The sequence below is a fragment of the Cibotium barometz genome, chromosome 9 (assembly GCF_041138505.1).
Source record: "Cibotium barometz isolate CiBa-2024 chromosome 9, ASM4113850v1, whole genome shotgun sequence".
NCBI classification, from domain to species: Eukaryota; Viridiplantae; Streptophyta; class Polypodiopsida; order Cyatheales; family Cibotiaceae; genus Cibotium; species Cibotium barometz.
In genome coordinates this window covers 32,570,081-32,595,908 of record NC_141054.1, presented here as the reverse complement: position 1 = coordinate 32,595,908, position 25,828 = coordinate 32,570,081, and the positions used below count along the sequence as shown (strand labels likewise).

The window sequence follows — 25,828 nt, the reverse complement described above, 5'->3', positions numbered from 1 at the left end:
ATGTATATATATATATATATATACATATATATATATATATATATATATATATATATATATATATATATATGTATATGTATATATATGTATATATATGTATGTATGTATGTACATACATACATACATATATATATATATATATATATATATATATATATATATAATATGTATATATATATATACACATACATACACACACACATATATATATATAATGTGTGTGTGTGTGTGTGTGTGGACACTTAGAATTTAAGCTCCAAATGGTAACACATAAGGTCGCTTCTCTGAGCTAGGTGGATGCCACCTACATAGAGACCAACCATTTCATTTGCTTTTTCCTAAGGGCCTTTCCATATATTGAAGGTAAGGAAGGACTAAGATGAAAAGAAAATGTAGCTTATACAGGATTTTCACATATTCATAAATATTATAAAGAAACAATGATCTGTAATTTTGTAAAATCATAAGCATTCAACATGTATGACATGTAGTGATTTAGAGGCTCCGAAAAACTTACAGCACCTTTTGGATAGGGGTGCCAACATAAGAACCATTAAGGTATTGGCTATAAAAAATGGCCTTCAATTGCATAATTTTTAGAGGTAAAGTTTCGGATTTACTTGACAATGTAAACAAGCAAGACAAAATTTATATATTTTAGAGCTGCATAAATCGAGGACAATTAACTTAGTGTGACACAGTATAGGGAGAGAAGAAATGGAGCTGGTCTAATGATGTGTCAAATTTCAACGAATCCAAAGGGAGCAGATAGGCAAATTTTTATGGACATGGTTTTTTTATAATATTACTGGGTTTGTCATTTTAGTGCCCCCTTTACCCTTGTCTAAAGACAATGTGGAAGGCACAATGCCATGCAATTTCCCGAAGGAGGCATAGGTATGATAGCAAACGATGACCATCTTCAAAGTGGTCTAAGGGCCAAGGAGAAAGGTTGGGTGTGCTCCATGTGCTTTGGAAGGGTCCCTCCAAGGCAAATATGTGGTCAAGATAGGGTAATGGTTGTCCACAAGATGAGCTTATCCTACTATCTGCTAAATATTTTATCGATTTGAACGAAAAATGATCTAATGAAGCTATAATGAAGGTTAACTGGTTATAATTCATCAATCAAAGGTGGTGTGTACTGTGTACGTGAGCTCGTAGTCAAGACTCTCTGTCTTACTCTCATTCTGTCGGTCCTATAACTCTACGTATCAGAACGCGGGTGTATACGCTTTTGTGCTGCAATAATGCAGTTGCTCGCCCTCGTCAACCTATGGCTATGGCTATGGCCTTCCCTCCTCTGCCTCTGCCTCTCTCCGCTCGCCCCCTTCTGCTTCATTGCCATCGTCCCTCTCGTCCCTTAGTGTGTTGCCAGCTCTGCCAGCGTTCAAACGGACGCGGACTGCCGGGGCTCTGGACCGAATTCATCAAACTCCTTGCAAGCCTTGCCCGCCCAAATCAGGTTTCAGACACAGGAAGCAACGGTGATAGTAGATTGGAGGACCCATTACTCGGAAACAGCAATTCAAGCCTGTCTGAGCCCAAGCTGTGGGCCAAATTGTTCAAAACCCTGGTCCACCCAAATCAGGATTCACACAGAGGAGGCAAAGGGAAGAGCGGACTGAAGGACCCAATATCCATAAACAGCAGTTCAAGGGTTTTAGAGAGGTCTACTATACGGCATAGAAGTAAAGAGAGGTGGAGAAGATCGAAATGGCAGTTGGGCTGGAACTCCAGAGAGGGGAGAGAGATATGGGCTTTGCTTTTGCAGCTGGGCGTTGTCCTACTCTTCATGAGATTCACTGGGCTCCTTGTTCCGCCCACCGTCCGGACTGAAAGAAGTATTGGGCACACCACAGAACGCAGTGTTTCCACCTCCCATGTTCCATTCAGTGAGTTTCTGTGCAGGGTTCAGCAAGGCCATGTCCAGAATGTGGAGATAGATGGGGTGCATTTCAGATACTCTCTCCGCTTGACGCAACCGGAGCTACAGGTGGGAAACGAAGACCTGCAAGCGAAAGCGAGCAGGAAAGAGTACGACCACAAGGTTTTCTTGGACCAGGAAGGGGACTTCCTTGCACTAGAGCCTCGTTTTTGTGACCAATTGAACATCCGGAGTATTCCCTACACAACCGTCAAGCCCTACGATATGGTCACCCCATATGAGAAAATGATCAAGAACGGAGTCGAATTTCGGGCGCCGGACAAAAGAGCCACAAACTTCATCAACTCCTTTGGGGTAAGTTCAAAGCTACCTTTCTTCTTCTGATTTGCGGTGTTGCCCTACTCCAATCATCCCTGCCGTACACCAGTCAGTGTTGCTCCGCTCCATCTGAAGCGACAAGGCACAAAAACATGGCATGCATGTGAATGTTGCACTAGAATTACATGCTCACATCAGTCGAGTTGCCATAGCATTTGTAATGTTGTTACACTGAATTCGGGGCCCTTGTCATGACATCGCAGTTACCGTGTTTGTATGCGGGACTTCTAGCCACTTTGTCTGTACAAAAATTTCCATCAGTCCTCCAGGTTTGACACACACAGCTTCCAAAATCTGTGAATTAGTATATGCTCTCAGATATACTGCTTCAATTCTTGGCTCCTGAAACGCTTGCTTCTTGCGAGAGTCAAACAATCCTCTGATCTTTTGCAGTCAACTGGATGGCCTCTCATGGGTAGAAGGTTTTCTAAAGGAGGCACGCAGAAAGCAAAGAAAGACTCCATCACTTTTGCAGATGTTGCAGGGATTGATGAAGCTAAGGAAGAGCTCGAGGAAGTTGTGGTTGGTTAGAATGCTATGATACTCAAGTCACATTTCAAATGCTTCAGTTTTTAGCTTTTTTATTGAAAGCAATATCTAACGAAAGGCCCTTTTACTCGAGGAAAAACTGGTTTTTCTTTTTCGTTTTTAATTATGAAGGTTTAATGCTTGATAGGATTTCCTGAGGAATCCTCAACGGTATACTAGACTTGGAGCTTCTCCTCCTAGAGGAGTCTTGCTGGTAACTAACTTTACCTGCACTTCAACAACACCCATTGTGCCGCTACCAAGTTTGACTCTTAAGGAGCATGGTATATTTTCTGAGCCTGATAAGAATTTTTCTTAGAATGGTTTTTCAACATAGGTCGGACCTCCTGGAACAGGGAAGACTTTAATAGCAAGAGCGGTTGCTGGCGAGGCTGATGTCCCATTTATTAGTTGTGCTGGTAGTGAATTCATCGAAATGTATGTTGGCATGGGAGCTTCTCGTGTTAGAGAACTGTTTGCCAAAGCAAAGGAGGCGGCCCCATCTATCATCTTCATTGATGAGGTTGGTTGAAATTTTGTTGTTCTTTATTAATTCAAGCCTTTTAATGTGTGGTTGCAATTGGAGGATCACAACAAGAGAGTTTTCTGTGAACTGAATGGCCACAGATAGATGCTGTTGCTAAAGGGCGAGATGGGCGTACACTAGGTTTTGCGAATGATGAGCGCGAGCAGACCTTGAACCAGTTGCTCACGGTTAGTACTCCTAAGAGCATGTGCTTGTGTTAGCTAATAACATCCTCTTACTTGCCAGGTTGACCCAGATATTTCCTGCTAAACTTGACATACAAATAAATAAATATGCATGCATACATACACACATACATACATCCATTTGACAATGCTGTAATAATGCTTACAATAAAAAAAGTTAAAAAAACTTCATGTTTTTTTGCAGGAGCTAGATGGTTTTGAGAGAAGCTCTATGGTCATAGTGCTAGCTGCTACCAACAGAGCAGATGTTTTGGACCCTGCCTTAAAACGCCCTGGTCGATTTGATCGTGTTGTCATGGTGTGTAACTCAAGTACTTGCTAAGAGTTAATTTTGGCCATTTGAGACTTCACAGTGTGTACCTTTCATATTATTGGAAGAGTTAGAAATAGCTTATGGAAAGGGTTCTGGCTCATGCCAGAGTACTCAGTTTTTAGCAGATATTTGGGTTATGAGAACTTTGAAAGGTCTTTTATGTTGGCCGTGTATGTTATTTGCAGGTAGAACCTCCAGACAAATTGGGAAGACAAAAAGTTCTGCAGGTCCACGTTGCTAAGAAGCAAGTGCCTCTTGCTGAAAATGTTGACCTTGAGATGGTGGCAGCTGCCACATCTGGCTTTACAGGGTGCGTGAACTCATCAAAGTGTGTGTGTGTGTGTGAGAGAGAGAGAGACAGATTAACGTCTGATAGACATGCAGTGCTTCATTTGCAAGTTTATGAGAAGGAATTATTGGGTATAACTGTTCACCACACTTCAATGCCATGTGGACATACTTCAGCAACAAGTGCAAGGCCCTGAGGCCGGACACCAGGTGTATTCTTTGCGAGCCCTGGTCTAGGGAAGAGTTGGCCACCCACACTTGCGATCATGGGGAAAAGCTGTCCACAGCCAAGGACAAGGACGGACGCCTCGGAAAAAAAGCACTTTTTGGCCTTTTCCTTGTCCACTCGACCACCCTACAGGGCTGGTCCAGCTTGTTCTTCTACAGTCGGCAAGCAGCTACAACACTATATAAACATGCGCACCTAGCCATAACAGTCATCTCAGCATTCTTGCTCTCCTATAGGCTGAACACCACTGCCAGATGAAGATGCAGTTCTCAGCCAAACCCCCAGAGGTCAAAAGCAGCCTTGAATCGGCATTACAGAAAACACGGGCGTTCTTGCCTGTGTAGAGGAAAATGCACATCAAAGGTGCTGTCCACCAGTGGGTGCTACAGCAGGCGACCAGCAACCAGCCTTGCCTTCAGCATCTGTACATCATTGTGGTCAGTACAATGAGGGATTTCAACCCTACACCTATGGGGGCCCTTCTGAGGGTTATTGGGACCCAATCATGTGCATAGTTCTCTCTCTTTCTCTCTTGCCTAATTTTAGTTTGTGATTGTTCTTTGCTAGCTTGTGCATGTAACAATAGTTCAAACTCTTAACCATCTAGAAACACTAATTTTTGGGGGGGCTAAATTTACTGTCAAATAGACCATTGACATTTGGGATAATTTCTCACTCAAACCAAGTTGTCTAAGAAGCATATGAGGTGGGTAAGCTTCCTTTCTATGTTTCATGTTCAAAATTTACACTCCTCGAACGAAGAATGTAGAGAAGAAGAGAGGGCGAGGAGAACTAGCATCATCACACCAACACTCGCCCATACAATCCTCATGCAAGCATGCATCAAAGAGAAGAAAGCAAACAAGCAAGCATCAATCACAAGAGCAAGAAAGACTCAAACTCAATTGTGAGAATGGGATTATGTCCTTTCCCATTAGTAAAAATGTCTTATATACAAGACTCGTATTTACAATGCGCGACCATCCAAGTAATGTCTGGGGGCTCAAAAGCTAGTCTAAACTAATTTCCTAGTCTAAGTATATACTATTGGCATTACACAAGTCGTAAGCTCGATTTTGACTATTTTTTGGCATTACACAAGTTGTAAGCTCAAAGATTTCCCATAATCATTTACATGAAGCGCTTTGCACTATACAAAAAGTAATGCCGCACCTTCGGGGTAATGTTAGCCAATGTGGTTAACATGCCCCCCTTCCTAAGCACGGTTCCGTCCTTGGAATTGGCAATGAAGCATAATGGCAGTCAAAGGTAGAAGCCGTCAGTGAAGCATAATGCGAGTCAATAGTAGAAGCCGTTATAGTTCCAGTAGAAGATGAAGCGAGACTTCGGGTACTGGGTGGTGCAATGGAAAGCTTTGTAGGAGGTCTAGAAGGTGGTTTCGAATATGTCTTTGAAGGTGAGCAGCCGCCACCCTTGCATCCATTGTACTCGTTTATAGTAGTAGAGTACTTGTCGAAGTGTGGGGCCTTTGTTGGTGTCAAAGGCTAGGCCTTGGGGACCTTCATCAAAATTGTGCTAGTTTGGAAATTCCACCAGAAGGGCGATGATTAGGCGGAAGAAGTGAATGGTGATGACGAGGTCGGGGTCGGACACTTCATCATAATCTTGGATAAACTTTTGCATGTTCGAAGCATCCAGGCCTTATCAAGAAGGATGGGTGGCCGAGGTGGAGGTATCCATGGGAAGCTGAACTGTAGCTTTGGGTTCTTCTCCAACTCTTTGTCAAAGAGATCCCATGTCTACCTTTGTTCGATGAGGAAATAGATGGGGCTGACTTGGAGATACTTGGGAGCATAATAGTATTCTTTCCAAAAATTGGACTGGAGAAGGAAAGGCCGCTGCCAAACAGGGTGTTTTCCCATGAAGCCATGCATGATGGGAGCAGCTCTGGCTTATGGGCTTCTGTATCCACTGCGATTCCTTTTGCGATAAGCTCTCGATCGTTGGTGGAATTGTTCCTCTAGATAAACTTTGATGAGGTAGATGTCCGAGTGATCTGTGATCTTGTTAATATCTGGTTTGGTATGGGGTGCTACCCATGCTCCAGGATCCGAATGGCTTTGTCGACGTCAATTCTATCCAGTGGGTCGAGTGGATCCCGCCAGTTGAAAGGACGGTCAGGGAGGAACATCTCTGTTCACGCTCCCCAATTGGAGGTGCCTGGATTTCTCTTTCTTCTAATACTCCCAAAGTTGAGGCTGCTGCTTGTGGGGTAAAAGGGTGGCGTTCATCTTGCAAAGTGGGGGCCTTTGTTAGCCTATTTAGCACTTCATCTAAAGAGGTAAGGGGTAGGGGTGGTGTGGGACACGGGGGGGGGGGGGGGGGGGGGGGGGGGGGGGGGGGGTGGGGATGGTGGTGTTGGAGAGTCAGGCGGTGTAACCATGGGCGGAGTATCGGGTGTCGAAGTGGAGGCGATAGGAGGGGGATTTGGGATTGAGGGTTGGGCGTGAAGTTCTTGGGTTTTGCCTTGGGCATAAGCTTTTGGAGTTGGTGTATCGAAAGATGGGCTTGACGGGGAATGCTCCTCATGTGCTTCGCTCGAAACTATGATTGGCATAGATTAATCTGGCCAGGACAAATTGTGCCACTTGATCTGACAGTCAGACATCTTGGATATCCTATTGGATGGGAGATCTCCCTTAAAGAAGACACTTGAGTGGGTGATGCAGAAGCTACATCACAAAATTGAATATTGGAAGCTGCCTACATGGCCATTGCATGTACGTCTGCAAATACTGTAGCCTATAATCATGGTGTATGTGGTCTTGTAGATAGATTGACCTTTTCATGTCTAAAGCCCTAGAATGCGTGTGGAAAACAAAAGCGGACAAAAAAGCCCTTCATCTGATGAAGCAAGAATTGGTTTGCTCGCCTAAAATGCATGGTGGACTTAATATTCTCAATAACCATTATCATGTCCTTCCGAGGAAGGCTAATTTTGTGGGGCAAACAAAGCCATGGGCTCGTATGTTGGGCAGTATGTGTGTCTCCCTGCGTATAGAAGCATATAGACTTTGGGTCACCCATTATGTTGATATAGTTTTTGGACATTTTAATGGCAAAATCACGGGTTCTCCCTATGCTATTGCTCTCATTCAAGACTGGAAAGCTTTGTTACACCACCTACATTGGTCGGGACGGCCCCCAAACCAAGAAAACTCTTTGACTATGGAGAGCATTCAATGGAGTTGGGTGTTTGAAGTGCCTCTTGCATTATCCCAGCCAAGGAAGCTGTTGCATGCACGGAAGCCTTGCTGTACTGATCCACAGCCCTAAGCCTGATTAAGAACAAGATGCTAAATATACATGATTAAGACAGAGGAGAGAGAAGAAGAGAGAGTTAGTTGGTGTCAAGTTTTCTTGTATTTAATATGGTACAAAAAGGTTGCTCAAAGCTCTTACATAACTTAGGCCCTTGGTCAGTCCCTTAGGGGTGACCTCTGGCCCCTTACATGACTTCTACCGACTTCTAGGAGGATGGAATGATGAATGAACTGACTACTTTTGCTGAATGATGACTTCATGCTTATATACTATGCTGAAGTGCTGGTCGGCCAGTCCTAGATGCTGTCGGCCAGCTTTGGACAAGAAAATGCTGATATTAATGTGTTAAATGCTGCGCTTACTTTATTGCTTGCCTCAAGCCTGATGGCCTTCATCTGATGTGTGGACTCCATGCTGGCCGTTGCCTGCTGTCTGCTGGCTGCCGACAGGGTTCCATGCCCTCCAATGATGCTGTTGATGGTGCTGATAATGATGATGAGGGTGCTGATGCTGATGCTACTGATGCTAATGCTATTGCTGATGGTAATGCTTCTATTGCTAATGATGCCCTAAATGCTGTCCTAATCAGGGATTGATGATGTTCATGCTGAGGTTTAGCCATGGCACGGGCGTGCACGTGACATACCCTCTTGCTAAACTTGATGATGGGGTGGACACTGTCATCCTTCCTCCTTGGACTACTAACTTTGACTGTCTACTTTAACTTTGACTCTTTTTGTCTGAACACCTTACACTTCTGATCTCCACTTCCAAGTATTGCTAAAGAACTGAGCATCTGTTCCACTGTTGTCCCCATGCGTGTTGCTATCCCTTTCCCTTAACAGAGGAGTGGTTCACCTGTCGGAATTGATCATGCCTATTGCTAGGCCTTTGGAATTGATCTGAGAGCTTAATGATGTACTGGTTCTGAATACATACCCTCAGGAATGCTTTCCTCTAGCTTCACCAGACCACTCCATCTACTACCCTGCTACATTCTTCTGATGGATCTTTGCACCTCCTCGAGACTACGCTTAGTGGCTGAGCGTGAATGCTCTGATATCAATGTTGCATGTGCGGAAGCCTTGCTGTACTTATCCACAGCCCTAAGCTTGATTGAGAACAAGATGCTAAATAGACATGATTAAAACAGAGGAGAGAGAACCATATGTATGGCTGGATTTGACACTTTCATGATTTGGATGAGATACTGGGCACTCTCGGCTATTTGGAAGGCTAGGAACGAAATTATGTTTCAACAGCCTTCTCGAAATGCTTATGCTTTCTTTCGTGCCAATCTTCGCCAGTCCCTACTTGACTGTTGATAGCTGGAGGCTATTGATATTTGACAGATTGAGGCCTTTTTCTACTGTTTCTAGCTTTCTTCCTTGGATGACTTCTCTTTGAAATACATCCTCCCCATGTATATAGCTCCTTGGTAATAGAACATTGGTTTTTTACTATAAAAAAAAGTGTGCGCGTGTGTGTGTGTGTGTGTGTGTGTGAGAGAGAGAGAGAGAGAGAGAGAGAGAAGACGATCTTAAATAAACAATTGAGTGGGAGTTCTGTAAGGTCCAAATTGTTTTTTTTTCTTTAGAATGACATGAAAAAGTAATCAATCACGTGTTAAAATGATAGGGCTGATCTTGCCAATCTAGTAAATGAGGCTGCCCTTCTAGCAGGCCGTGCAAATAAAAATAAGGTTTTCAAAGAGGACTTTCTATGTGCTGTGGAGCGAGCTATCGGAGTGAGTGCTGCAGTCATGTTTCAGCTTTATTGAGTTGTTTTCTTAAGCTATCAAGAGCTGTATTGTATTCTAATTTGAATACCAATTATTGGCTACTTCTATATTAAAGGGGATAGAGAAGAAACGGTCAATGCTACACGCAAAAGAGAAGGGAGTTGTTGCCAGGCATGAAGTCGGTCATGCAGTTGTGGGAACCGCCATTGCCAACCTTCTTCCTGGACACGGTAGAGTGCAGGTGCATCTTCTATCACTGATAACATTGTTGCTATGACATCTATCTTGCAATAATGTGCTTACAGGCATGCAAACTTAGCAAATGTATGTGCATAAGTACGCATTCGTGTGTATAAGCATGCATTCGCACATGTACAAGTATGCATTTGCATGTGCATAAGCATGCATGTGTGTGCTTATATGGTTTGAGTGTGCACTACTATTGGTACGGTCTTTTGGGGGTTTGTACCATTGGTGATGAGAAGTTGTCCCAAATTGCAGAAGCTCAGCATCCTACGCAGAACAGGTGGAGCTCTTGGTTTCACGTACAGTCCACCAGCAAGTGAAGATCGGTACCTCTTGTTTGTGGACGAGCTAAGAGGACGCCTTGTAACCTTACTGGGTGGAAGAGCTGCAGAAGAGGTGATATACCATGGTCGTGTGTCAACTGGGGCCTTAGATGATATCAGGCAGGCAACAGACATGGCTTACAAAGCAATTGCTGAATATGGTCTCAATTCTTTGATCGGACCGGTTTCCTTGGCCACTCTCTCTCGTGGTGGCCTCGACAGTGTTGCAGCCTTTCCTTGGGCAAAAGACCAGGTATGTTCTCATTTTGATCTTTATGATCAAATGTGTGCATCAGATGCCATCACTTTGTGTGTAAGCATCATTCCAACACCCTCCCTTTCTAATGGTTTGAACTGTTCAATTTTTGCATCCTATGCATGATCTAGATACTATCCTTATGGATGCATGGTCTAGATACTATCCTTATGGAATTTGATTTCTTCAAGACATGGTTGTGACAGGGAACTTACTTTGTTTGTGCAAAGATCTGCATTTTCTCTCTCAATTTGGATTTTTTTTTTGAAACCAGGGCCACGTGATAGATCTTGTTCAGACCGAAGTACGATCGCTTTTGCAGTCTGCACTATCTATGGCTTTGATTGTCATCCGCTCCAATCCCACTATTCTTGAAGGACTTGGAGCCCAACTTGAAGGTATGGTTCCATATGGGTTGCACCCTCATGCACTTGAATGTATGCACACAAGCACTCATGATTATGTGTGTACACATGCTTGCAAACACATGCATACACGCGTGCACACACACACACACACCCCTCAAGGATTTACAGGTCAGTGAAATACTGAAAAGGTTGTTGGACTTGTGGCTTGTGCAGCTAACGACAAGGTGGAGGGGGAGACATTACAGCAATGGTTGAATCAAGTTGTTGCCCCTGATGAACTTTTGGCTTTTGTAGAAGGAAAGCACATCCTGCCAAAAAGCTTTTGAGGCTTGTCTTCAGGGCTGATCGTCCTGTGTGATCCATGTATATATACATGTAAGGCAAAGCCTTTGTTGTTTAAGCACCTCAATTTACCTATGTTGGTGGATCAACTTAGGTTGCCTATGTATATTAAGCACACGTAAATATGTACAATACAATTTAGTAAAGAGCCCTTCATTCTTATTTTGCTTCAAGGTATTGTCTTCACTAATCATGTTAAGAGTCGTCTATCCTTCTTTCTTTTAAAAATATGAACTCTTTTTCTGCCTTCAATTATTTAACCTTTGATAACTCAAGCTTGTTGCTAAAGGGGGTCTTGCCCCTATGCCACTATGTAGTGTTTTTATTATGGACAATGACTATACTTACACAAACATTAGCTGCATACCTACATCAAAATTCCAAAAATAAAAAATAAAAAAAAAACTGCAAAAAAAACCTCCACCTTGGTGATTGACTTTTTATTGAAGATCATAACTATACTTACACTAACGTAAATACTAATCAAAACTTATCTACACTAATGTACATACTAATCAAAACATATCCACACCAAATCTAAAAATTTTCAAAAACAAAGTTTGCATATTTTCTCGGATCACTTGATAATTGAACCTCCCTTTTATTGCCTAGTTTGTTCCCATTCCTCCCAGTTTCTTACATAAGGTAAGGCAAAAAAAACTTCATAGTTGTTAAGGTTCTCCAAAGTAAGAACTATTTCTCATTATATAGCACATATAATCAAGCATGTAAGCCAAGAAGTGGCATCATAATCACTTGGAGAGGTGAGGAGACTATACTCATGGTGAGGATCCTTCTCTCAAGGGTGGAGCACTTTAATTTACTAGAGAGCATAGCATGGAGGTTGACAAAAGCTTAGGTGTCACGAGGTTGCTCAAGTTTGAAAAGGTTGCACGAGTTGGGGGAGGGGTTGGATGACAAGGTTGAATGCACATTGGAAACTTGCAAGGGTCTATTTGGAAGTGAAAGCTGATGTTGTTTTCGTCTATAAGCGGGATTGTCTTTTGGACTTGAGAGCGGTGTAGCAATTGGACTATCCGGCGATGTATCTGCAAACAAACCTAACTGTACAGGCTCTACCCTTCATTGGGGAGGGTTCTACCAAGTCAATGGGAGTCAAAATAAGTAGTAAAAGAGCCAAAGTAAGTAGTAAAAGAAGGGTGAGAAGTGTTTTACCTACAAATACTGGTTAAAAGCCTGGGACATCGAGACGTTGTATTAATCATCATTTGTCGGAATATCGGTAGCGACCAAATGAGGGACATCTTCTCGTTGGTTGCTTCTTACCCCGGTGGCAGTGTTGTCTTGTTCTCCATGTCAGGTGTGGTGTACCGAGTGGATGCTTGCGGTTGTGCAGGCTTTGGGGTTGGTGTGGTAGGTGGTTGCTTACGGTCGTGTCGACTGCAGATGTGGCTGGCCTTTGAAATTGCCAACGAGATGGTGGTCCTTGGCTCGGCCTCGTCGCTATATCACACGGTGCTTTTAATAAGCGCCTCATGTGGGATCGATGGCTGAGACGAGCGCGCGGTTCTCGGCCATCCGATCCCATGCGATCTTAAAGTAAACTAGGGCGCGCAATCGACGGCTGCCACGATCGCGCGGTTCCTGGCCGTCGATCACTTGCATGCAAGAACTAAACTAGGACGAGCGCCGTGCGAACTGGGAGAAGCATGGATCGTGCGTCTGAGATGATCCCGCGATTCCAGGCCGTCGGATGACACCGCCAATACCTAGGGACCTGTCGCTATCCTGCAGCCGCCCCAGTTCACAAGGAACTGCGCGCTCGTCCTAGTTTAGTTCTGCAAGGAACTGCGCGCTCGTCCGCCGTACCTGCCAGGAAGCTGTAGCGTTCGCCGTACCTGCCGCCGTACCTGCCAGGAAGCTGTAGCGTTCGCCGTACCTGCAGAAGAGGCTGTAGCGTCCGCCAAGGCATAAGTCCAAGTATTGGCGGTGATACATCGAGCGACGAGGCACGTCCACCCTCCCTCAGCCGTCAATCAGACTATACCACACGGTGCCTTCTTCTTGCATTCCTCCTTGACGTGTTTTTTTAATTTCTTTGGAACGTTCAAGTAGCTTGACGTTTTTTTTCAAAATAGATTACACACTAGTTTAGTACACAGTCGTACTTTATCCCTGGTTTACTATACAAACAGACCCAGTTTGAGAACACGGTGTCTTCTTTTAATGATGGTGGTTATTGCATGCATGCTTATAGTTTGAAAACCAGCCGTATTTTAACGATGGTGCTTATTTATCCCTGGTTTACTATACAAACAGACCCAGTTTGAGAACCAGCCTTCTTTTAATGATGGTGCTTATTGCATGCATGCTTATAGTTTGAAAATCAGCCATATTTTAACGATGGTGCTTATTTATCCCTGGTTTACTATACAAACAGACCCAGTTTGAGAACCAGCCTTCTTTTAACGATGGTGCTTATTGCATGCATGCTTATAGTTTGAAAATCAGCCGTAATTTAACGATGGTGCTTATTGCATGCATGCTTATAGCCATGCTTGGGTTCACTTATTGCCATGATTAATGTCTTCTTGTCATGCATGTGTTTAGTAATATGCAACCATGCATACATGACACACTTAAAGCTTCAACCTAGTATAACCCTTGTGCACATATTCTTGTAGTCTTTCTTTTTGCTAAAAGTATGTGGTTCCAATTTGTGTATGTCACCTCTTTATATTGATGGTGAGTTCGGTACTCATTGCTATTAGATGCCACTTGCAAACCCTCTTTATGAGGAGATAATTCTTCCTTCTGGGAAACTTGCTCGGCAATGTCGAGTCTCAGATACGTGTCCTAGATGGAACACGAACTATATCAAGAGAATTCATATGATTCGCCACTTGAAAGTCGACCATGGCTTAGAGGTGGATATCCCACTTCAAAAGACAGGACGCCCCTTGGGTGGTGGAATGCAAGGAGCTTCAAAGAGTGCTGCAAAGCAAGCACAGACAAGGTTTCTAGATGCAAAACGTAAATTTGAAATCAACATGAAAAACAATGAAAAGAAACAAAGACTTTTGGCTGAAGATGCTTGGGAAAAGAAAGCTCCTACCAACTTGTCTAAGAGAGCCTACAACATGCGAAAGGAAGCATTCATCGAGGGATTTGTTGCCAAGGGCATGGAACAATACATGGAGAACAAGGACAAACGCATGCAAGGGATTGAACGGCGCATTAAAGAGGGATATTCCAGACATGTGAGATTTTCTCTTGTCCTATTAACCTTAATTGTGAAATATATTTATACCATGAATATTATTAAGCTCTCATTTTGCATCTTGTAGCGACGCCAAAAAGAAAGTGATGATTCTGACAATGATGATGGTGAAGTGGGTTCTCAACGGATGGAAAATCAGAAAGAGTCTCCTCCTTTGGTATGCAAGATATGATTTTTTGATTTTTTTTAACTTGTTCATTGTTTGTTATCTTTACTCTCATAACATGCCACTCTCTTGAAGGGCTCTCTTGATGAGGCGAACCATGAGCATGTGGCTCCATCTCAAGTGAAGAAGAGACAAAAGTGTGTTGTTTTTTCTCCTTTGAAGGTAAGAGATGGATGTACTAGTTGGTCTGAGGGCTTCTGATGTACTAGTTAAGTAGAGGGCTTCTTTAAAAACATGGTACTAACCTTAAATTGCGTGGACCATGAAACTTTGTAATCTTCCAATTCATAAGACTCGATCAAAGAAAAATGTTCAAATCCATGATAGTGAAGGCTCCTCACATGGCAACAAAATAATCGATGACGAAGTGTCGATGAGAAACGTGGAATTCGAGGGAAAAGCCTCCCTTACAACGGTATGAAAATACATCTCTCCAACCTTTGTACTACTTTGAGGTTGTTTTCCTTACCCTAAAATACATAAATATGCATTATTTCTTGTTTCCTCACTTTAGGAGAAAATTGTCAACAAGGAGGCTCATGTAGGACTCTCTAAAAAAAGTAAGAAACGGAAGAAGGTAAGGGGTGGAAGATGTCTCTTCGTACACAATTTAAGAGTAGGATTTATTTCACATACCATGGCTCCTTATGTCAACTCTTGTTTGTTTGAACTTGAAGGGGATGGCTTGCAATGTGAATGCAACTTATTTTGATATTAGCTCTCCGAGTGAGAGTAAGCCTTCAAATGTAATAATAACAATATCCACTAGTGACATTAAGACGCACAATGTCTTGGGCAAGGTAAAAGATCTAAGTGCGGTCTATGAAAGGTATACTTTTTAAAAGTCTATGGCTTGAATATTGAATTATCTTATCATATGCATGGTTTAAAGTTACGCAAGGATTGATTTTTTGGTTGTGTAGACTTCAACACGGAGTGACTATTCACTTACACTCTACACGTTGGGGATTCATTGCCGAGGTGGATGTGCAATTAGCTACGTCAATCATGAATGTGGAAGCGTCTACTCGTGTGCTTAACCTATTTGCCATGTCGGTAAATTTTTCAATTCTGAAATATAGCTTTTGGATTTGCAGCTCAAAGATGTGTAAAGCATGTTCATTTTGTAGGTGGATGGAAAAAACCCTACCTGTACATGCTCTGGAGAAGGTTGCATTCGTGGATAGTTTGTGGTATGACTATGTGGCTTCACGGCGTCCAACGAGGAATACTTCCTTGCAGAATTTCTTTGGACATATTGATCTGAGCAAGCATGTGTTCTTGTTTCTACCTCTAGTACATAGGTAAGGTCAATACTTTACTCATATTGATGCATGTGTTCTTGGTTTTGTCATGAGTAGACAAAGCACTTACAACTTCATGTTTCTTAGGCACCACTGGACTCTTTTTGTGGTCTATAATTCCCACAGCATGAAGGTGAGAGGCTTGTCATCGAGAAAAAATATTCTCCTTCACCTAGACTCACTGCATGTGGGGAATTCGGGCGAGTATGTTTCCATTGTGCAACGGTAAGACAAGAGCTTTACTTTGAAGTTCATGAATCCATAATGCTTGGGTGAATGCTAGCTAACATTTTACATGTATATATTTGTAGAGTTCTTGAGTCAATTTCTTCAAGTTGCACACATGGACCATTACAAGAGTCTCTTGCATGCCCATCCACTGGGTTTGAGTTGAAGTGTATAGAGGTATGTGAAAATTAATTTTGGCTTTGAATATTGAGACATAGTATATATAGCATGATATATGGCATTTTTTGGATTCGATCAAATGAGACATACGTATGTAAACATTGTAGATGCCAAAACAACCAAACGCAATTGATTGCGGATTTTATATAATGGCATTTATCAAGAAACTTATCGATGGGAGCCTTATACATACACCTCCAAAGCATTGGGTATCCACATGCTTATTAAAAAGCTTCCTTATGAAATCTCTTGCTATGTATGAGCTAAATGTGAATTTGGTGTTATAAACTCTAACATTGCTTTTTTCCTTGTGTAGCTATCAAAGAAGTGGTTCGACCATGGATACGTCATGAAGTTGAAGAATGAGTTCAATTCTTGGCTTAGCCATGTAGTGGATGAGCATCTGCCCTAACCATCGTGACCTTAGTTACGTATGTTAGTTTTTTGTCAATGGATGGCTTATGCCATTCCACGATATATGACATTTTATGTTAAGTTGGGATTTTATAGTTCGCACAAAATTGAATTTGTAAGGCTACACTTCCATGGATGCTAAATGTTTTGATTCTATTCCTCATTAGAGCTATCAATATTCAAAATGGTAGTTTTGGGTTCTCTTTTTGGGTTCTTTTGATTCCAACGTGGAATAGAATCTCCATCCGGTCCTTATGAAATCTCTTGCTATGTATGAGCTAAATGTGAATGCTACATGTGTCAATGTAGTACTTATTTTTGGTTTTAGGGTTGATTTTTACTTTATGCAAAACATTTGTACTTGCCACCATTTCACAAAATTTGTACTTCGGCTTGTCCTGGTTTACTGCATAGTCCTAGTTTACTGCACAGTCCTAGTTTACTGCACAGTCCTAGTTTTTGCATAGTCTTAGTTTACTACACAGTCCTAATTTACACCAAAGTCTTTACAAACACTATATAAACAATGAGAGAGATCATCCAAATGCTTACCAAGGAGAGATCATAGACACTCAACAATGAGAGAGATCATACGTAAATCCAATGCCACACAAATACAAAAAAAATAAACAGTACTTGCCAACAATTCACAACATTTGTACTTCGGCGTGTGTGTGTTTGCATAGACCTAGTTTACTGCACAGTCCTAGTTTACTGCACAGTCCTAGTTTATTGCACAGTCCTATTTTTTACATTGTCCTAGTTTAATACACAGTCCTAATTTACAACAAAGTCCTTACAATCACCATATAAACAAAGTCTTAGTGTTTGCATAGACCTAGTTTACTGCACAGTCCTAGTTTACTGCATAGTCCTAGTTTCCAGCACAGTCCTAGTTTTTGCAGTCCTAGTTTACTACACAGTCCTAATTTACTACAAAGTCCTTACAATCACCATATAAACAATGAGAGAGATCATCCAAATGCTTACCAAAGAGAGATCATAGACACTCAACAATGAGAGAGATCATACGTAAATCCAATGCCACACAAATACAAAATAACACAATAATTGCCACCATCCTCATATATCAAGTGTACAACAACACAAGTCTAACGCGCGATGCGTATATCTTTTCGAGGACTTGTCCACTTGGAAGAGTCAAAGAAAAGTGTCTCTCCTCATCCTTACAATCACCATACAAACAAGACATGATCTTACATTGCAAGCTTTGTAATCCATCGCATAATAGCACATACTTGTTTATGAGGACGCCTTCAACACCGACGGGAGCATGTCTTTCAGTTAAAGGCAATAAACCATGGCAAGTGTGACAAGAGAGGGTAGAAAGGGGGTCTACCAACAATGTTTTTGTGCAGCAATGTGGGCACCAAATACGTGGTCTTTTATCAAATTGAATACGATGTCTACCACGTTGATGTTTTCTTCTCAATACACCGGATACATGAGCTCGTTTGTTGGGGTGACACAATGCAGCTTCCTGAATTGAAGTTGGAATGGTATTGAGAGGCTCTCTTGGCCTTCCATGTCCAAGCCTAGTTGTCGTCACATGTGCTTGAATTTGACGAACATTCCCTCTTGTAGGCATGTCAATCTCCTTTGGCTTGATAAGATTTGAAAGGTACTCCTTTGAGGTTTGTAGCTGTGTCAAGCATAATTCTTTTTCTGTAGAGTCCTTTGTGTCCAATTCTTCCTCTATTTGACTTAAAATTCTTCTAAATTCCTCAATGCAGAGATGAATGTCTTCACTTGTGTTGGCCTCTATCATTTCCATCTGATTACAAGGGCTTGCAGAAGTCTCACAAATCTCATGATCCATAGAAACCATTCCCAAGGTGCGTGCATTGTCAATAATGGGAAGAAACTTGTATAACTCAGGAAAGTGATGCCTCATTATCAATCTTATGCCATATAAGTGCTTGCAGTCACTTGTCCAATCGGGGCAATCACAATAATTGGATTGCATACTCACATGATACCACTGGCTTGAAGAAGAGGTGCTTTGAATCTTGAACGACAAGGCCATTTCATTGATGACTTTCAACGATGAGGGGTCACTTTCAAACCGTTGTAGTATTCTCTCCCCAGCAGACAACCTTGAAGTGTGCATCTTTGACGATCCACGAATACTAAAGCGCCCAGAATCGGCTAGATCAAGAAATACAAATGTCAAGAAGAGGATTTTCGATACTTTAAATGAATACAGCAAAAATGTGAAAAGAACTATTGATATTACCTATTTCTTGCTTTTGCTTGAAGAACTCAAGCATAGTTCCACCCATGCGCCTGCCAGTCTTTGAATCGCCCACAAGAGCATGTATAAGTTCAAGCATGGACCGGTTGATTTGTGCATCCAAGAGAGTGTATTTTATGTATTGCCATAGGCGCTCCACCAAGTTAGTAGTATCAACATTCCCATAAGAGAACAATCGGCCAAATTTTGGCCATCGCCTTCGCCAAACACAAGTCGACCCACACCAACCATTTGTCACATATCGAATGATATTGTCATGGGCATTGTAACATTGTAAGAAATGTTGATACTTCTGTTCGAACTCCATTTCTGTGACCGAGTGCATGAGATTTGACATTGATGTGTAAATCTCATCTTGCAGTTCTTTGGAAACCTGCATTTTTCACATTTTTTTTGAGGTTAAATTATAACCCAAAACTCATGTTAAATCAAACATCCTAAGCTACTCTCAATTACGAAGTACTGTGTTACTGCACAGTCCTAGTTTACTGCACAGTCCTAGTTTTTGCACAGTCCTAGTTTACTATCCAGTCCTAGTTAATGCACAGTCAGTCCTAGTTTACTATTCAGTCCTAATTAACTGTATACCCACATTCCATAGCCTTGAAATATTGCAAGCTCTTACTTGTGGTAACAAATTCTCAACCCAAGCTTTCTTAGCATGGAACCAACATAGGATGACATGGCATGCAACTTGTTGGCGAGTTTCTTGGTCTTGTTGAACCCAACAATGCGGATCTTCGTCAACCACCTTAAGCAATGGCTGTAGTTCTTGTGGACACTTGTCAATGACTAGAGCTGTAGGACGAATATCTCCCATTCTTGAAAAAACCATTTTCATAGTGATCTCCAAGGCAATGCTCTCACCATGAGAGCCTGGGTCATTAGTGCACATCATACACCACACTGGAATACCAACTCCAAGTTGGTTTGGTAGCACAGCTGCATATAATGGTAGGCCAAACTTATTTGTCTTGAAAGTACTATCAATAGCCCATGAGTTATGCAAGGAGAATCGAAGTGCCATTTGTAACATCCACGTATCTTGAATAATAAGAATGAATGGTTTGTCTTTGTCTTCCTTCGCTTGAGGATTGTAGGGCTGACAATATAGCACCTATATCCACGAAACTTGTAATTAAGAATGTATGGTAAGAAATAAAGAAACTCCAATGATGTCAAGAAAAACCACCAAACTCACCTTGTTTTGTGTCTTTAGTTTCAAGCATTCCATGTACATCAATGCCCAATCATCTTCTGTAGCTTTGTCTGCAATAACATGAATGTCAAGAATATGTATTCACATAGAAAAGAAACCACGAATGTCAATGAGTATTAGAATTCTACCTTGATTGCGTACTTGGTATGACAACATGGAGACCTCTTTTGGAATCATGAAAAACCTAAAGATCGTGCGATCTAGGTCTGAAGATTTCTCCATATGCAATCTCTCTTTTGAGAGTGACATCCTTGCTACATGGCGAGAGCTACCAATGTCAAACAAATCCTCTATACAACGCTCAATGACAATAGGATGGACTGGCAAATGATATAGATCATTTCGAGTGCCAGGAACATGTCCCTTATGAGAAGCATATAATGAAATAACTGCTTTGTCTTTTGTATTCAAATACTCCACTTGTACCTTAAACGGACAGTGACACTTCTTTGAGGTCCTCAATCTCCTTAGTGTCCCCTTTTGAGTAGGTTCTCCACCTCTATGGCACAAGTAATCAACAACCCTCTTTGATGGCCCTTGGTTTTTTGTTGAGCGAACTTTCACAAGCCTCACTTTGTGCTCTATCATTATCTCTATCAAATGCCTCTCCACATTAGAGCTATCAATATTCAAAATGGTAGTGGGTTCTCTTTTTGGGTTCTTTTGAAGCCAACGTGGAATAGAATCTCCATCCGATCCTTTTACCATGTTTCTGCAAGCACAAGAATTAATGAAGTCCTTTACATAAGAAATAGGGATTCCATGTTGACGAATGTCAACACACCATGTTTCTTTAATGGTTTCAAGGGTTTCCTTTATCCCTCTATGATCTCCACACTCCAATATATTATGACATGTCATGACAATATTCTCCCATTCCTCTATGCATGATATCCTTAAATTTGGAAATGACTTTAAGCGAAGCACAAGGGAGCCATCTTGATTCTGATCCAAGCAAAGATTTTCCTTCATTCGCCTCCATTTCTTCAGATCAAGGATTCCTCTAGAATCGAAAGTCTTAAGACTCTCAATGGTCATCGACAAATTCCCTTGAATAACCATGACCATCACATCATAACTTCTCCTATCAAAGGAGAAATATATAGGCGATAGATAAAGCAGTGGATTAAGTGACTCTTTGGCACTTTCTTCAATTTCTTTGCTTTCAACCCTTTGTGCAAAGAAACCATCCTCTTCTTGACTCCAACTAGATTCTTGGCTACTTGTATCAGGCACCAAGTATTCTTCGATCGTAGTTTGCTCACTTGGGCCATCTTCAATCCCACGATCTTCAATCCACAAGCTCATCCTTCACACGCATGGACATATTTAGAAAGTTATCATGTTTGAAAACGCGAAAAAATTTTCTTAATACAATGCTATTCATCTATCCCTTAGACTGTCGTAGTTTGCTCACAGTCCTAGTTTACTACACAGTCCTACTTTCCTTACTTTTCTTATTTTACTGCGTAGACCTTGTTTTTTGATTTTCCTACCACATATCAAATAGACTGAGTGATTTAGAGAGAAGGGAGAGAGAGAGAGAGAGAGAGCAAATTACCTTGAATGTTAAGCAAGCTTCTTTGAGTGAAAGGGATCAAAAGGGGTGGTGTAAGGAACATATGACAAGGTGGAAGCGGGCATTCTTTGAATGACAATGAAAGGCGCTCAAACCTGATTAATTGAACGCTACATGCAACCAATAGATTTCTTAAGAAGAAAATCTTGAGAAATGATTTATATTCCCAAAAAAATGCAATACAAAAAATGCCATATATCATGCTATACAAAGAACACACTATTGAAAGTCAATCCATAAAATCATCATTGTTGGCAACTTGGCATATGCGTTTGGAGGAGTTGTTGCATTGTCAATAAACTCAACGTTTATGCATTAGTCTCATAAATCAAACTAAACTAAACTAGGATCATCACCGTTTGCATATGCCTTTGAAATCTTTGAAATCTTTGAAATCATCACCGTTTGCATAGCATTGTCTCTAATGACCATCGACGAACAAAACGTATGTTTTTTCACATACCTCTACTACGGCCGAGTGCTTGTTACGCTTTGTCAATCAGACTCCTCCGTCTCGAAAGCTTCTGTCTCCCTCACCAGCTAGGTTTTACAGGTGTTCAACCGACGGCCACGATGGCGCTGCCAGTTTCGCTTGATCCGACGGCCGAAATTATCTTCCCAGTTCGCGCTGCGATGATCTGCGATGATCCTAGTTTAGTTTTCAAAAAATTTGGATCGACGGCCAGGAACCGCGCGATCGTGGCAGCCGTCGATTGCGCGTCCTAGTTTACTTTAAGATCGCATGGGATCGGATGGCCGAGAACCGCGCGCTCGTCTCAGCCATCGATCCCACATGAGGCGCTTATTAAAAGCACCGTGTGATATAGCGACGAGGTTGGCCGAGTGTCAGCGGAAAGTTGTGACCATTGGCGGTTTGGTTGGTGAAGCCCTGAGCACGATGTGGTAAGCTAGAGATGTGAGTCGTGACCATTGACAGTTTAGTGTGGTTGTCAGAGGGGTTGGGGTTGGTGATGATGGAGAGGATGATGATGATATTGGGGTTGGTTTGGTGGTGTTAGTGTTGTAGCGGTGTGGCTGAGAAGTCATGGCCAATGGCTCTCGTGGTGGTACCAAAGAGAAACATTACTCTCTCTCTTATACACACACACTCCTCCTTTCACTCACAAGCTCTCTTGCTCTCATGCCTCATTCTCTCTCTCCCTTCTACACTAGATGGAAAGTAACAACCTCTCTCTCTTACACATCAAACTCTCTCACTCGCACCCCTTTCTTTCAACCTTCTCATCCAAATGCTTGGGAACAATATACACTTGTTTGGTATACTTGCGAGACTTTCTTTCCTTCCATAGCTGCAACTGGGGGCAATCACCTAATTGGTAAAAGGGTAAGACATCACAAAACTAGGGACAACCCAAGTTCATCAACCTTGCCGTGACAAACACAATGATGTTAGTATTGGTTTCAAGGAACATCCAACAGTCAATCGGAGGTTGTATGTTTTTTTTAAAAACTCTAGGATAAGCCTTAAATCCATGCATGTCAATCTCATCGTTGAAGTGGCCAATATTATAGTGGTAATTTTTTTATCTTATTCATGTGGCTTACCATGATAATGTTATTGTAGTGACAAAGAGATCAAAAATCTCATCAACATCTTCAAGAGTCAAGACATGAAGTCCTTCCATCTCAAGGCTATCAATCTCAGTAACAACCACTTGTGCGCCCTTCCAGCTTTCATGACAATAGGAAAACCCTTGCCGACATCACCAACAACAACCACTTTAATAGCTATGATACCATTAATGGCCCTCATGAGTCCATCAAGCAGAGAGTGACAACAACCATAAAGGTTGTCAAACTTTCACATTAATAATAGGAAAAGAAGAGATCCATTAGCTTGCATCTAGTACAATTTGTGCACGCCAGGAGTAGGCGCCTCTGAAACACCTATGAGTCTCTCCTTCATCTTATGGTATTTTGCTTGATCCCATCATGCAAGATGGAGAGTATAATCTATAACTCAGCATGGTCAATGGAGTAGTCACCTCTAAAACATGTACTAGTCTCTCCTTCCGCTTATGGTATTTTTCTTGATACCATCATGTAGGATGGAGAGTACAATCGGGAACTCGGCATGGTGAGTGGAAGGACCTAGGAGCGTGACATCTTTGGCATAAGCTTCTTCTTCCTTCACACCCCACTTGTCCACATCTTAGCAATTGCTTCTTGATCATGGTTTCTTGATCATAATTGGTGCCATTAAATATACCCCACATGTCTCTATCCAACACTAATCCCATTTGTATTTTAATGCACCAAGTGTGATACTTGGTTCCATCAAATTTCTCACTGCTGTTAACCACAATGATTGACATTACTCCTACTATTTTTTGATCAAAAGTGCGGTTGCACTTCATGTAACCCATTTTTATGTAAAACCACGCTAAGCGCTTCATGTAAAAGATATGGGATGATCGAGCTTATGACGTGTAATGCCGGCCACCATGAGCTAGAAAGCCTAAATGTACATAGAGCTAGATAATTAGTTTTAGGCTCAAAATTGTCAAATGGGCGGTCAGCCATTGTAAAAAGTGAGCTATTGTCTATAAGTGAGCGGTCAGCCATTGTAAAAAGTGAGCTATTGTCTATAAGTTACTTGAAGAAATATGAAAGGATGCAATCCCATTATCACATTTTTTGTTTTCTCTTCTCTCTTACTCTCTTGTTTGGTGATTGTTGTGAGCTTGGTTGCTTATGCATGCTTGCTTGCGTGATTATGTGTGCGCTTGTAGGTTATGCTCTCCATCTCCTGTCCCTTCCCTCTCACCCTCCTTGCACACATGAAGGTATTGAGGTAGAGGTTGAGATTTCCATAGCTCCTTCTCTCTTTGCTCTCTACCTAGCACATGGAAGCTTGGTGGAGTGAGCCCCTAGCGGCTTCACAAACATCAAGGAGTTAACTCTCAGAGGGATGGCTAACTACATGCCCCCGAAGATAGACCCTTGCATCTTCACTTCTTCTCTTCTCATGCAAGGTGAATGTTCATTTCGATGAACATCTATGGTGCCACTGTTGGGGAAAGCACTTAGCTTAGGGTCCTCCACAATTTCTTCCTAAGCTAGAGACCTATTTTGCCCAAATGCAATGCAAATCCACCGGTTGTATGAGCTTTGCATGAGTTTGTTTGTTTGATGTTTATTCTTTTTTGTTTTTCTTTGATTAATGGAGCTTGTAATGGACCTTGGGGAGCAACAGGAGCTTCGGAGGCTACATCAAATGTGGGAGCAACAAATAGGTGCTCTAATTTTGCCATTGGTTCCATTGATTTTTTGGTTTTTCTTCAAGTAGATAGGAAACTGCATATTACCTTAATTTCATCAATCCTAGGATATTCGATTAAAATATGCATTCTTTGCATCATTAAGTAGCTTAGGACTAGCTTAATCTAGGCATGAAAAGAAAACCACAAAAAAATCATCAGCAAGGGGGGGAAATAAGGAAAAAAACAAGTGCAACTTACTCTCGAGTTGCTACTCTGAGAAGTGAACGCCTATTCCTTCACAGATGTATGGATGTTCTCTTCTAAGCCATTCTCGTTCACTTCTTGATTTAGAATCTTACCAAATCCAATCCATAAATGGGTGTAAGGGAAATTGAAGGAGCATGACAATTGTAGAGTTAATTGTGTCAGGAGAATATTTGATGACGCCTGGATGTGAGAGATACGCCGTTCTGGCACCATTAAGACACTTGACTATCAGGTTATGAGTGAATGCCCATACCTTCATAGACGAACGACAGTTCCTCCCCCCCCAAGTGAATGATCATTCCCTACACAAACCCACAACTTCGAACGCTCGTTCCACTCTAAGAAAACGGCCATGGCCGTACCCCACTGCTTACGAACATCCATTCCCATCGTAGTGAATGCATGTTCCTGAACCAAGTTCACAACCGTACCTGAACATTTTTATGAAGTTGAATGGTCATTGCTCTTTCTTAGCCATGCTCGTACATCCATAGATGAACTACCGTTCCTCTGTGAACAAACGGTTGTACTCCGAATTCTAGAGGGAAAAAATCTCCCTATTCAGATCGTGATTCTACACCTTCACGCAACGCATTCATGCACCTACGCGTTCAGGGAGATTGGTGCAAAATAATCCATTATTTGGACGATACTGAATCCTCCTACACGCAATCTCTTGCTAGATCCGACCCATCGGTCTCAACACCACACGTGGAGCCATACAGTATTGGTCTTTGATAGCACCAGTGCAAGTGAAGAGCACTTGAGCATAGGAAAAATCATCCTTGACTTAGAGGCCGATAGATCAAGCAGC

General features: G+C 41.9%; 3 protein-coding genes, 1 long non-coding RNA gene and 1 pseudogene across 4 annotated transcripts; 2 read left to right on the top strand and 3 right to left on the bottom strand.

Annotated features, from left to right (window-relative positions):
• The first annotated feature begins 1,241 nt into the window (after positions 1–1,241).
• LOC147635483 (ATP-dependent zinc metalloprotease FTSH 7, chloroplastic-like) lies at positions 1,242–11,090 on the top strand. Its single transcript, XM_086802771.1, has 13 exons — positions 1,242–2,242; positions 2,470–2,535; positions 2,660–2,788; positions 2,943–3,008; positions 3,132–3,317; positions 3,422–3,508; positions 3,711–3,824; positions 4,025–4,149; positions 9,280–9,388; positions 9,498–9,623; positions 9,884–10,204; positions 10,482–10,605; positions 10,789–11,090. Exons 1-13 carry the CDS (start codon positions 1,277–1,279, stop codon positions 10,899–10,901), a joined length of 2,532 nt encoding a protein of 843 aa, XP_086658897.1. The 5' UTR covers positions 1,242–1,276; the 3' UTR covers positions 10,902–11,090.
• A 1,703-nt stretch (positions 11,091–12,793) lies between these two features.
• On the top strand, positions 12,794–16,459 carry LOC147635482 (uncharacterized). The gene is made up of 12 exons (XM_086802196.1): positions 12,794–12,887; positions 13,650–14,138; positions 14,226–14,315; positions 14,400–14,486; positions 14,617–14,739; positions 14,839–14,901; positions 15,002–15,153; positions 15,248–15,628; positions 15,716–15,853; positions 15,940–16,033; positions 16,144–16,245; positions 16,353–16,459. Exons 2-12 carry the CDS (start codon positions 13,650–13,652, stop codon positions 16,446–16,448), a joined length of 1,815 nt encoding a protein of 604 aa, XP_086658322.1. The 5' UTR covers positions 12,794–12,887; the 3' UTR covers positions 16,449–16,459.
• A 1,069-nt stretch (positions 16,460–17,528) lies between these two features.
• LOC147635481 (uncharacterized) lies at positions 17,529–19,103 on the bottom strand. The gene is made up of 2 exons (XM_086802195.1): positions 18,708–19,103; positions 17,529–18,619 (listed from the first exon to the last, which is right to left on the bottom strand). The coding sequence occupies exons 1-2, from the start codon at positions 19,060–19,062 to the stop codon at positions 17,541–17,543; spliced, it is 1,434 nt and encodes a 477-aa protein (XP_086658321.1). The 5' UTR covers positions 19,063–19,103; the 3' UTR covers positions 17,529–17,540.
• Positions 19,104–19,666: 563 nt separating this feature from the next.
• Positions 19,667–20,628, bottom strand: LOC147635480 (uncharacterized). The gene is made up of 3 exons (XR_015266587.1): positions 20,073–20,628; positions 19,927–19,994; positions 19,667–19,842 (listed from the first exon to the last, which is right to left on the bottom strand). It is a non-coding gene; the product is annotated as an uncharacterized LOC147635480 (long non-coding RNA).
• A 2,109-nt stretch (positions 20,629–22,737) lies between these two features.
• On the bottom strand, positions 22,738–23,453 carry LOC147635479 (adenosylhomocysteinase pseudogene; annotated as a pseudogene).
• Between the last annotated feature and the right edge of the window lie 2,375 nt (positions 23,454–25,828).

Bases quoted from the DNA above. Each gene is read 5' to 3' on its own strand.
- LOC147635482 (XM_086802196.1), top strand. From the start codon at position 13,650: ATGCCACTTGCAAACCCTCTTTATGAGGAGATAATTCTTCCTTCTGGG. The intron at 14,316-14,399 runs GTATGCAAGATA...ACTCTCTTGAAG, and splicing joins AGAAAGAGTCTCCTCCTTTG to GGCTCTCTTGATGAGGCGAA. The intron at 16,034-16,143 runs GTATGTGAAAAT...TAAACATTGTAG, and splicing joins TTGAGTTGAAGTGTATAGAG to ATGCCAAAACAACCAAACGC.
- LOC147635481 (XM_086802195.1), bottom strand. From the start codon at position 19,062: ATGTCAAATCTCATGCACTCGGTCACAGAAATGGAGTTCGAACAGAAG. The intron at 18,620-18,707 runs GTAATATCAATA...TTCTTGATCTAG, and splicing joins CAAGCAAAAGCAAGAAATAG to CCGATTCTGGGCGCTTTAGT.
- LOC147635483 (XM_086802771.1), top strand. From the start codon at position 1,277: ATGGCTATGGCTATGGCCTTCCCTCCTCTGCCTCTGCCTCTCTCCGCT. The intron at 2,536-2,659 runs GTTTGACACACA...GATCTTTTGCAG, and splicing joins AATTTCCATCAGTCCTCCAG to TCAACTGGATGGCCTCTCAT. The intron at 9,389-9,497 runs GTGAGTGCTGCA...TCTATATTAAAG, and splicing joins CTGTGGAGCGAGCTATCGGA to GGGATAGAGAAGAAACGGTC.